This window comes from Hoplias malabaricus, chromosome 5, assembly GCF_029633855.1.
Source record: "Hoplias malabaricus isolate fHopMal1 chromosome 5, fHopMal1.hap1, whole genome shotgun sequence".
NCBI lineage: Eukaryota > Metazoa > Chordata > Actinopteri > Characiformes > Erythrinidae > Hoplias > Hoplias malabaricus.
Genome location: NC_089804.1, coordinates 26216267 through 26228533, shown reverse-complemented (window position 1 = coordinate 26228533; position 12267 = coordinate 26216267). Strand labels below are relative to the sequence as shown.

At 38.6% G+C, this 12267-nt stretch overlaps 2 protein-coding genes across 5 annotated transcripts; both read right to left on the bottom strand.

Annotated features, from left to right (window-relative positions):
• Positions 1 to 83: 83 nt before the first annotated feature.
• zgc:158258 (uncharacterized protein LOC791186 homolog) lies at positions 84 to 6434 on the bottom strand. The gene is made up of 4 exons (XM_066672896.1): positions 6315 to 6434; positions 2988 to 3143; positions 2686 to 2881; positions 84 to 2486 (listed from the first exon to the last, which is right to left on the bottom strand). Exons 2-4 carry the CDS (start codon positions 3054 to 3056, stop codon positions 1354 to 1356), a joined length of 1398 nt encoding a protein of 465 aa, XP_066528993.1. The 5' UTR covers positions 3057 to 3143; positions 6315 to 6434; the 3' UTR covers positions 84 to 1353.
• Positions 6435 to 7197: 763 nt separating this feature from the next.
• On the bottom strand, positions 7198 to 11773 carry yod1 (YOD1 deubiquitinase). 4 transcript variants are annotated; one of them, XM_066672017.1, is made up of 4 exons: positions 11684 to 11702; positions 11007 to 11090; positions 10320 to 10536; positions 7198 to 9169 (listed from the first exon to the last, which is right to left on the bottom strand). In XM_066672017.1, the coding sequence occupies exons 3-4, from the start codon at positions 10525 to 10527 to the stop codon at positions 8472 to 8474; spliced, it is 906 nt and encodes a 301-aa protein (XP_066528114.1). In that variant the 5' UTR covers positions 10528 to 10536; positions 11007 to 11090; positions 11684 to 11702; the 3' UTR covers positions 7198 to 8471. The 4 variants fall into 4 exon arrangements, with proteins under 4 accessions (XP_066528114.1, XP_066528116.1, XP_066528113.1 ...); XM_066672019.1 differs by lacking the exon at positions 11007 to 11090 and having other exon boundaries at positions 10320 to 10539; positions 11684 to 11773; XM_066672016.1 differs by lacking the exon at positions 11007 to 11090 and having other exon boundaries at positions 11684 to 11767.
• Positions 11774 to 12267: the final 494 nt, after the last annotated feature.

Sequence of the window (12267 nt, the reverse complement as noted above, 5' to 3'; positions counted from 1 at the left end):
AATATACTGTAAAGGAAACTAAAGAGAGAGACAATTGTGGATCCTGCAGGCATTTCCATGTAAATGGCAGCATACTGAGACATGGTGAGTTAAGAGATGCAATGTAAAAGCAAAAGTCTTTCAGCATCTACTGTAATTGTTTAAACAATGTGACAGCTTTTAAGAAATAAACAAAACCTTCAGCGTGTAATTCAGCGTGCATCTTGCTCAACAGATTTCTTGATATCTGGACTGTTGATTCTGAGAGAATGAAAATCAAGTGGGGTTTGTGGTAAGTGGCAATTAGATTTGCAAGCAAAATCTCACTTCACATAGTTCTCTTAACGCCACATTCTGCTCATTTGAATTATAGATCTTCCATTTATTATTTGATTTTCAGTCACACTCTGCCTTCGACTACTGACAAACACAGACCAGTCACTAATGTGGCTTACTTCTTATCCAAAGGTATTGGCTCCCAGGCATAAGATGAGTATAATATTGTATCAGATCAAACAAAACTGTAGCAAAAGCTAATGTTTTAAATTGGCAAATTGTTTGACAATACTATTATAGAGAAGCAGAATCAGGTGTCTGATTAGAGCAATCAGAGACATGAGTCCAGATGTGGCAGTGATATGTTGAAGTGAAATGGATAGAAATTCTTGTAACATTTGGTACTGCTTTTGCATTTTATGTAATTTCAGACATTTGATTTGTCTGCCATTTCAAACATTAAACAAAATACGTTTTAGCATCTAGCCAAGACAAGGTTTGCCATTAATATGCATCAGTATACAACACATGGCCCAGAATGATGTTGTTTATAACATTAAGTTGCCTCTTCCTAAACCCATACTGAGATGAAAAGTTGATGGCTCCAAGAGGATGGATAATACGAACTGTGGCCTTTTGTGTGACTGCAGTCAGGTGTTGGTCACAGCCTGAGTTAATCTGCTAATCCCTCCAGCCCTGACTGTGCCCTCATTCACTTAGCGAGTAAGACGAGGAGTCTGACTGATAGGTGATCTATCAGAGAGTAGAGTGAACTAAAAGACAAACCCTGGCTGTCACGAACACCCACATTCAACATTCAGGCCTGTGGACTGTGGGGCTATTCATGTGCATGGAGCAGGTGACATTGTGGCAAGAATCTGATTTTAACACTATATGAATAGATTTGTTGTTTGATTCCAACACTGTGTGTAACTAGGAAATCAGGAAAAAATGAAAATTATTATTAAGAGTAAAAAAAATACAACATACACAATCTCCAGATTTTTAGAAGGCATCATGTGACAAATGAAAAAAAGGAATAGGACAATGGTCAAAACAAAAGTGCATCCATTGAGAGCTGCTAGGATTTAGCAATATTCAGTTTTTCAGCAAACCCAGCTTTCTAAGAGCCTCTCGGCGGTCCTCTCCCATGTTAGGAACCATCATTACATTTAAGCCTGGAGCTTGTAAAGGTTTGTTAGATAATGGATGAGCAGTGGATGATTGTCCTGATGTTTGGGGTTTGACGGTAGCCAAAGGGGTTGTACCTGACTGTATGTTCCCAAAGTTCTTGCCTACAACTTGAGAAGTACATTGTATGGGTTTTTGAGAAACTGCAGAACTTTGACAGTCCGAAAGCCTGTAGTTAGACATGCTGCATCCTAACCCCATTCCAGACCTCTCCTGCGCAGCAGCTTTACCCACTGCAGGTTTGGCATGGTGCAGTTGAGAAGGAACAGTAGGTAGATCAGTCATGGGACAATGGTGAATGTTGCAGCCTTGGTTTGGTTGGTTGCTCACTTCTTGGTTCCTTACTGCAGGACAAGGAGGAAGTGGCCTGCTTTGGGACAAGTCTGGAACTGAGCTGGATGAAGGCTTTGGATGGCCTTTGGATGGTAATTTTGCTTCAGATTCTTTCAGAAGACCCAGCTTGGACAAAGCCTCCATCCTCACTTGCTCTGGTTTCAGCAAACCTTTAGTTCCAGGAGATGTAGATAAGTAATTCACAGTAAAGTCTGTATTATGAATTCCCTTATTATTATGAGCAGTCATGTTTGAAGGTATCTTCTTGGGCTTTGGGGCCACAGCTGGAGGACTGTTCTTAATGTTCTGGTTTTCTCTTGGTTCATTAGAATCCTGATATGACAAAGGTTGCTTCTCATCTTCATGGTTTTTTCTCAAGGCTACCTTGTTTCGTAACTGTACTAGACCCTCATAAGTCAGAGGGCCTCTAGCAGACCTGTCATTTTGTCTCCCTTGTTCATTCTTATTGCTGCGGTTACTGAATGGAGGAGGAATCACAACTACATTCACCTCCGATGGAACATTAGCCTCATTCATGTCCTTCATGTGTGCAGTCATCTCTTTGGTAGCAGTTGATTCTATTTTTGGTGGGATGTGAGAATTGTTGTTTGCCAGAACAAAGGGTGTTGGAACCAAGTAATTCAGGATTTGATTGTGCTCCGAACTGCCAAACATCCGAGGATCATCAATGTAATGTTTAGGGACATCTGAAATGGAAACAATTTTATCAAACTAATATTTATAATCATTAAAAAATGTATAAATGCAGATTGACAGACAATTTCAACTGTAAGAGTTTTTTATAAACATTTATGTAAATTTATTTCAGTTTTTTGAGGTGTCATTTAACTTCAAGAACAGTTCTCTATGGTAAAGTGTCACCCCAAATTATATATAGGTCTTAACCTTTGTGCTTGCTCTGATCCATTGAAGCAGAAAGATAAGCTGTTTTGGTGGCTACATTTCCAGGGGCAGGAAGACTTTCAGCTTCATCATGAGACAGACCGCTGTCATCCTCTGTGTCTAGAGCCTCAATGGTCTCCTCCAAGAACATGAGACAAGCCTTCTCTTCCGCAGAGAGATACTGCAAGCTATCATCACTCTGTAAGAAATACAAATCACAGGAAAATATGATTCATGTCTGACATTAATTCTCATATCTCTCTAGAAAAATATGAATATTTAGTGTGCTGATATGATATACTCACAAAGCAAGAGTTGATGCTAACCACACTGTCACAGCTCTCAGCACTTTCCATCTCTCTCATCGGCTCCATGACAGTGCCACCTGGCCACACGTCACTCTTTGCATGGCATTTCAAGTTAAGTGTGCTTTGACTTAGTCATGAACTCAGATCCTTGAGCTGTCAAAAAAACATATCTTTAATATAAATATGTTTAATACAACTTATAATCAATTTAAAACAAATATTTTTCAAGTCTGGTTTAATTACAATATCATTGTTCACTCCTTTAAAGGCTAAGCACCAGCTCTATGAAAGTGTCAAACAAATAAATACAGTGGAATTTGAGTTCATAACTTGAGTTTATTGATAGTCAGAAAACATGTTATTTCTTACAAATTCAAGGAATAAAGTTTAAAAGACCGTTGTTTCCCCCCACAACGGTGTTCGGAAACTCTAATAGGCGTCTTGCCTGTGACGTAGATGGTGGACAACAACTCTAGAAGCTGCACTTAATTTAATGCAAAATGGCGAAAAGGTGTGTTGTTTTTGGCTGCAATCATTCAATGTACAGTGGGACATATGTGAACAAATGGCCCAAAGATCCCAAAATATGCAGAAAATGGACTAAATTTGTCAACTTTAAACGGGCACTTTGAAAGGACCATCCGGTCACTCCGTTATCTGTAGCTCACTTCACTGGCGCTTTTCCAACAATATGGGCATGTAAGGACACCAACGAAAGGTGTTCAAGAGCCTCTGTAACATGGAGGTAAACAGGGTAAGGACACTCACTTCGCCTGTTTTAGTTGGTGTTAGTTAACGTTAGCTTGACTTGCTAAACTCGGTGGCTCAGATTATACTCAGCTACGTAGCTGCATTACGGAGGTTTATAGTGTCGGATGAATTCGAGTTCGACTTCGATCACATTTACAAGAATAACGGTACCTCTAAATCTGAGTTTAGCTTATTGCTAGGCTATTGTCATGAATAATGTTGGTTATTTAGCTAGATACTGTCATAACAGTCAGTCATAACGGTGTTTTACGGCGGCGTTGTTCAGCTGTTGTCCACCAGTGACGTCACGGCTGCGTTCAAGAATTTCCGTAGCGAGCTCGGGTTTTTCCGTCAATTTAATAAAAATGTCAGTTTTAAAGCAAATTAAGCTGCTATTTTCATTTGAATTCATGCTTATATATGTCAGTAAATAAAATAATGTGAAATATTCCATTAAGGTCCATTAAGTGGTGCTTAGCCTTTAAGCAAGTCTTTCACAATGTTATTTTAGACACAAATTATTATTAAACTTTTGTTAATTTGATTTTGGTTGGCTACATATTTATTGGGTTGGGGTAGCTAGTTCAAAAGGGCAGAGAGTGAAAGAGCTGCATGTAGTTCAGTGTGCAGTGTTACCCAATTGCTACACTACTGGACGTATTAGGTGACATGGATTATAGCACACACTACTCTAAGTCTTTCTAATGAGATCAAGTTCAGCATGAATGGAAGACAACATGAATCATCTGCAAATTCTAATGCGAATGTATCTCACTCATAATTACACAATAAAAATAGATTGCTGGGGATTGAGGCACACACATGGCACATGAATAAACTGAAAAGTGCTGCATATAAAGGTGATTTGTAATTCTACATCTTTACTTGTTTATTATGTTTTGGAAAATACAGAATACAGAAAATGAGAATAACACAACCCCAAATCTGTTACTGCCACCATGTTTCAAACACAGGTATGTCATCCTCTAGGTGATGTACACACAGTTCCTTGTATTTGAATATGACGTATTTTAAGATAGGATTGTTTTCCTTTGGTTGTAGGGCAGTTTTGCTTGCTGTCATGCAAATTTAAAGTGAGGCCTAGAGTTACTGTGAATGGAGATTTGAGCATGTATAAATGGGTAATACATTTATAGCAAGGATTCATTTCCTTTGTTTCATAAATTTGGCTCTTTGATGAACCACACACACATGAACACTGTTAAAAATCTGATCTGAATTAGCACACCCTCACACTGTGTGATTTCATGTTGTTAGCGGAGTATTTTCCCTGTTTGATGACAAAATATTTGCCTGTGCATAATTGCCTAGATGTTGAAACTATGATGATAATTTATTTCATAAACAGTAGGCTTTTGTGAAAATGTTTTCACATTTTAAATGCTCTTTCAGACGTTAATGATCTTTAGATGCTAATGGGTCTGGAGCCTCTACCTGGAACCATTGTGTTAACAGAAACACAACTTAGTTCAGGCTCAGATCATATTTTCATAATTAAAACAACAGGTTTTTATGGTTTTACAGTGACCTACCTTCCCCTGATTGATTGCTGTTGATATCTTCAACCCACAAATGAGAATTTATAACCATACCCCACCCTGACGTGGGTATATCTGGGGTTATAAAATTCAATGCCATTTCATTAAACGCTGGTGTATCTATGCAAAAGTTCACATTTTCAAGCTAATTTTATATATATATTTTCATATTATAGTGCTTACCCATTTTATAATTAATTGTTCATATCTTCTTAATAAATTCACTATTTATACTTGTTCAGCAGGAATTTGCACTGAACACTGTTCCAAAATGTCATTAGAAGGAAGAAAACTGTAAATTGTTTTTACATTATTTTCCTTTTAACTGTCACCATTTCAGTTTGAAGTGAAGTTTCATACAAGCTACAGTTGAAACACTTAATAATGAGCCTCCTTTGTTTGGCTCAGGTTCCTTTCACCTGTTGTCTTCAGCAGACTCCCGTGTTACTGATAGTTCTGAGGTAAATTAGGAAAGCTTTCTTTAAACGGAAATTTGACTCTTGGTCATGATTTGAGTGGACTCCACAAGTAGTTTGACACACACACAGATAACAAAGATCAACTTTCTGTCTTGTGTAACAGTTCATTGGAATGAACTTGATGTGAAAAGCACAACGGAGGTAAACGGCAGTGCCCATAAACCTTAGAAACCAGCTGATTAGACTGTGATGGCTGTAAACTCTTATCCACAACACTGAAAGATTAACCCCTTTTGTACAACATGTATGCGAGATCAATCAGCCATACTGAGACATTCTGTTGATCTGAAACTTGCTGTAAACCACACTAGTTCTGTATTTTTGTCTCTTTTACTTAAGTTTTTTTTTACTGTAACTCTCCCCAAGTACTAACTCTTTTACCTCAAGCTCAGCGAGTAAAATCTGATTCTCACAATATCACTCAAACTGTGACCAGTTTACATACCAATTTCACGTTACGGTTTGTAAACTTGAGGCCTAACCTTAAGTTTTTACTTCTCATTTTAACTAATAGGCGACAAAGAACATAAACTCACCTTAAATGCAGGTCTCCAAAGTTAAATCATATTTCTAAAGGCGAGTGTGAGTAGTAGAGCACCTGCAGGCTGCTACAGGTAAGATTATCAGAGATCACAGTCCATCAACGTAATCCTGACCAATCCTGACACAGTATCTCCCCGCCCACTAGTTGAAAAGAGCCAATCATGACAAAAACGTGAATAGGGGGCGTGTCAAAGGCTCAATCCCCAACGGCTTCTTGTTGGATTTAGAGTGAATTATTTAGAAAGCCGTTATAGTATGAGCTTTGTAGCACGGGGAGTAGAGTACAATTTGAAATACAGACACAACTTGCATCAGAATTTCATTAAAATCACTTCTGTTCAGTCATTTTTTAATAATAATTTTGAAATATTTTCACTCAATTTTCTCATTACCAGCATTTTATTGTACCCCAAATAACACATTCCCTGTTCATCAATATTAAGAGTTAAGATGGTATGGACATGGATTGAGTAATAGAACTAATCATGTTTAACAAATGCCTGGTGACCTACTACTGACTCGCTCTGCTTGTCTGTTGATTAAAACAACCACCAAATGTGTTTTGCTATTGTCATGCCAAACCCAATGTAATCCTATTACTAAGGGCAAAAAGTTACTTTAAATAACATTACGTTAATCCTTGTGCATTTGTAGGGAGTTAAATCCTGTTTATCTGAATTGGATTTATGTGAGAAGTAGGTGATAGCACATGACAGTCAACGCAAACATGAGCCAACCCTTGTCTATAAACTGCTCTTTATCATTAATGCCAGTTGTTTGCAACTTCAGGAAGTGTTTGTATTAGGGATTCCGAGGCAGGGCTGTGGAAACCGTCTTGTACTGAACAAAACACGTAGGTATCAATTTAAGCTTTATTTCTGGTGTAACCATTACAGCATGCAGTTCCTCACACCCACGTACTGTTAAGATCTCTACTCAGTAATGAAGTTCAAGTCTCACATTTATAACATGAAAAGCGCATAGAGCTCAACATTTCTCAAATCTGGCCAAAAAAACCCAAAAACAAAACATGGTAATATATCCTTTGGCCTCACAGTGGCACTGTTTATAGTAAAATCAGAAAATAACTTACAAAGCAATATGGTATAAGACAGTACCTGCCTGCAAATGTATTGGTATTTTATGATAATTCATCACCTGCATTAGAATACATTCCATGTATCATGTAACCACTCACACTCATACTACTTACTGTAAATAGGCCAAGTCATCATACAATGCCTGCCCCAGTGTTTCCAGACATTTTAAAAAGTTTGATATGACACAATTCTCCACTGAAGAAAAAACAAAAAAATCACTTGCCACTACATCACTGCATTCACTCGTTGTTACAAAATATTTCATGAGCCTTTTGCATAAAAGTGTTTTGCATGGCCAGTTGTACATACAATAAAAACAGTGCCATCAGAAATAGAAATCCACACCACTATGCTATTTAATGTATAAGTGAGTCCACAATCAGCACCATTAGTTATTTGATATTCTCTTTAAAAAACAAAAAACAAACAAACAAAAAAAAACACTCTCTTGGAAGCCTAACTAGCATTACAACCAATGCTTACCAAATACTTCAAATGAGAAGCTGTCATTTTAAAAACTACTACAAAACACTCTTCACCAAAAGTTTGATGTCTGCAACTACTTCAAGTAACAGTTATTACTGAGCCAGTGAGCATTTAAGACCATGTAGTGCCATCAACTCTTGTAAATGTGCAATCTAAACTTAATTAAAATGGGGGATAACCATCACACAAATGCAAGGATGCTATATACTATTCAATAGTGTTGCAAGTTTTAAACATCAATAAAGAAGGCAGTTCTTACATTTTGGTTTGAATAAAGGCTCACTCCTCTGATTAGGCAACAAAACAATTGCTACATATCAAAAATAATAGGTGTAGTTACAATACTGTGCTGATTCACACCAAAATATAATGATTAGACTCCAGCCACTTCAAAACCCAGTGTTGATCAAAGTTGCAATTAATACTGAAAAGTTGGGAGCTTGGGATAATCACACTGTGAGGTAGAAAACGGCACCAAGCTAAGTCACACAGCTGTGAAACAGTGGGAGGGAACATGTATGCTGGGGGGTGGCAGTGGGGGCAAGACAAATCCAAAGCGAGTATTTACACCTCGCCAAAGTTGGTGTGGCCAGTCTCCTTGGCATGTTCCCTTGCCTCTTTCTGCCCCACCAGGCCAGTCTGGCACACCATGCAACGCAGTGCAAAGCGATTGACGTCTGTGAACTGCCGCTTGCGCCGCGCCTCGTCTGCCAGCTCCAGGGCCTGCGCCAGGATGATATCGTCAGTCGTGGAAAAAACAGTCAGCGGTGGGATGTCCGAGCCAGGTGTGGCCCTCTGCAGGGGGTCATAGTGGATGCCATCATAAATGAGCAAGACCCGTTTTTGGTAGCCGGCATCCTCACCAAATCTGTCCACACGCACAGTCTGCGTGTCCACTACGCAGATTTCACACTGGTAGAACTTGGACAATATGGACACTTCGATGGCACCACCCCACGTGTCATCACGACGGATCCAAGTGCAGTAATCCTCATTACTTTTGCCCAGCACTGCCTCTGAATAGGCAGCTGGGTCGCTGGCCACGATCTGAGCAATTAGGCCTCGCATCTCTGGGGCACAGGCCGGGTCATACACACCTCCTTCTACCACATAATTAACACTGGTAAATAGGCAGGAGTTATCAGCAGGAACTACACGGCGCTCCAGGACAGGAGTGTAGTCTAGACATGGGCCTTTCGTTACAGCAGCATTAGTATGAGCTTTAGGTTTGTTCTTTTCCTCCTCTACAATCAGAGTATCTCCTGCCAGAAAGTATTAAGACAAGAATGTTAATCTCCAACCTTATAAGCATAAATATATTATATATATTACAAAATACAAAGACAATAGAACCCTTAACAAGACTTGGTGGACCACCAAAACGGTCCCCATCATCAGATGAACTGTATTTAAGCATTCAAAAACATCAGTAGTGCAAAATCAAGTCACATGCTTGCTTGAAATTTGAAAAATATCCCATGCTGTTTCTGTGAAAACTCACAGTAGTGGATTTGAAAGGATGTGTAGCTGTCAATATGCTTATACTCAGTAAAGGAAATAGACAGTAAAGAATATGATCTGCACTGCAACAGTGTCATCGCTGTCCAATAATTTTTTGTCAATTTAAAGATTTCTAGATCATTTGAACACGGTAGCTGTCCTTCACAATGTGTAAAATTATCATGATGAATGGGCTAATAGAAATGCTCTAAAATGACTTGGAATACATTTTTTTTACATTGACTTTCATTGAAATTCCTTCTGTTTTCCTTCTTCTGTAAAGCTACTTGGGAGATGCATGTTTTTCATTGGACAGCGATTATATTAACTTTGGCAAATGTCTGAAGAATTAGGTCTGGACATTTTACTGAGTTGCCTTTTCACACATGTAGCATAAATCCAGAGAATATCTGAGTCAGGTGCGTTCTCACATCAGGAAATATTCCATTTGTTTCAAGAAAGGGGCGGTGCCTGTGAAGCATGTGCAGGAAGCATGGCATTAATTCAGTGAATTCTCCTGAACATTACAGGCTCTATTCACATGAGTTCGCTCAGATATTACCTAGACTTTGTACAGGGTGTGCTGGCTGGATAACGTCAGCGTAATCTCTTCTACCAATGTTACAGACATTTGCATTCTTAGACACAGCTCCTCTGGGAAATGTCCAGAAAGGTTCTGGGTTACCAAGCATTTGTGAGAGGGGCTAAAACCTACAAGTCTTTGATCTGGAGTAGGTATAAAAGACTGTTAATATCTAATTACATTTTCCCAATTACAGTCACTGCATACAAACTACATTTGAAGTACTCCAATTCTTCAAATGGGTTTTGAGCCATGTCCCAAATTTAGCAGTAACAGTCCAAATTTAGGTCCTGTCTTAAAGAAATGGTTCAATTTCATGAAGTCCTTACCTGATTTTATAGGATAGTCTTTCAGATGGGCATCCCCATTACGAAGATCTAAACTAGAGGGCGGGTAGCCCACCATGATTTTCTGCACATCACATGGTATACCGGTCAGCTCCTCCACCTTGTCTTTCAGCTCTTGAACACAGGACTGGTGCGTGAGGCCTTGCATCAGATGGGTCCCATTCTTGGCCTTGCACCTCAAACGCAGCATCCTTCAGTTCTGCTTCAAAAAAGGGAAGCCTCTGTCCATTATCCAAGCAAACAAAAACCCAACACAGGAATTTTACCAAGCTGCTGACCTTTGTAACTAACTTAACAATAGGACTGTGGTCATTGTGCCCTGACAGTGAATGATGTAACTGCTGACAAAAACAATGTAAGAAAAATAACCAGCAGGAATTAAGGAAACAACCAATCATAAACATTTTTAAACCATTCACAAAACCTTAATGTGTGATCTTGATTTAGACTTATCAGAGAAACACAGTCCATTTTATCAGCTAGTTCTACAATTACAGACTGTAGTCCATCAATTCATGTTCATATTTTGTTAGCCCCCTTTCCCTCTGTTCTTCAGTAGTCAAGATAGATCATTTTCATCACTGCGGTGACACTAACATGGTGGATTGCTTATGTGTTGCGCTTTATAAACTGGATTGAACACAGCAGTGCTGTTGGAATTTTACACACCTCAGTATCACTGATGGACTGAGAATAATCCACCATCCAAACACATCTACTCGGCAGTGCCCTGTGGGCAGCATCTTGCGACCACTGATGAAGTATTAGCATAAATGATTAACACAAACTGTGCAGTAGTAAATGTCTCTAATATCTCTAATTTCACCTCTGCGAGGTGGATCAGCAAGATAAGTGTGTTTAATATAGTGGCTTTAATATAATGAATGAGCACAGTGTTTTGGATGCAGCAAGAGTATACTGGAAAATATTTTGTGAATCGATTCATTATCGTTCAAAGAGAATCGCGATTCATCTACGAATTATCACCTCCCCGTCCTCCTATTAGCCAAAAAAAAAAAACACAAACCATGTGAAACAGCTCAGTTTACGTCATATGAAGCTAAGTACTATTCTATTATTAAGTAAATACATGATCACTAGATATTACACGATAAAGTAGAGCTTCCACTGCTCAACAACCCAAAAAGAGTCTGAACGAACAACAATACAGGCGGCTAGTTATCGTAGCTTAGCTCCTCTTCTGCCTCAGAGTAAAGTCCTAGAATAAAGATGAATGAAATGCCCTGGTTAAAAATGTATCGTGGTCCTCTGCGGTGCCACGCACTCATATCCAAGTATTTAGCTACATTTTCGGTTTATTTTTCTCAATAGGTATCGTTTCTCACCTCCAAGCGCCTTTCAACAACAACACACTGACCAACAAGTCATATGCGTAATACGTCATCAAGAGCGCGCAAAACATCGTTAACGTCAGCTTTTCTTGCATTGATGTCATAACTTCTCATCGTTTACTGGCAGTTTTAGAAAAGTAGTTTATTAGAGACCTGTTTCATTACAATAATCTGTGACAATAATCTGAATATTTATTCAACAGAGATTTCTGAATGAGTTTAATATATAACACAATATAATATATTAAGTACGCCAGATCTGTTCACACAACTCATAAAATCACATCACGTGAGCACCTAATATTAGAGAGCCATTCAAAAATTAAAAGAGCAGTCTTCCCTTTAGAGAAACACGGGAATAGTAATCAAACAACTGGGGAATTTACCCTCGAGTCCAGTTCACAGCATTAAACTTGATTTTATTGGATATTATCAACTTGGTAATTGTTAAATTAGGCACAGAATAATAACGTGGATGCGTCTAAAACCGTATGTACTCACTGTAAATAGTGTAAAAATAGTACAATATTCAGTACTGTACTGTATTTTAATGTGTTGTAGTTACTCCTCCCGGTCTC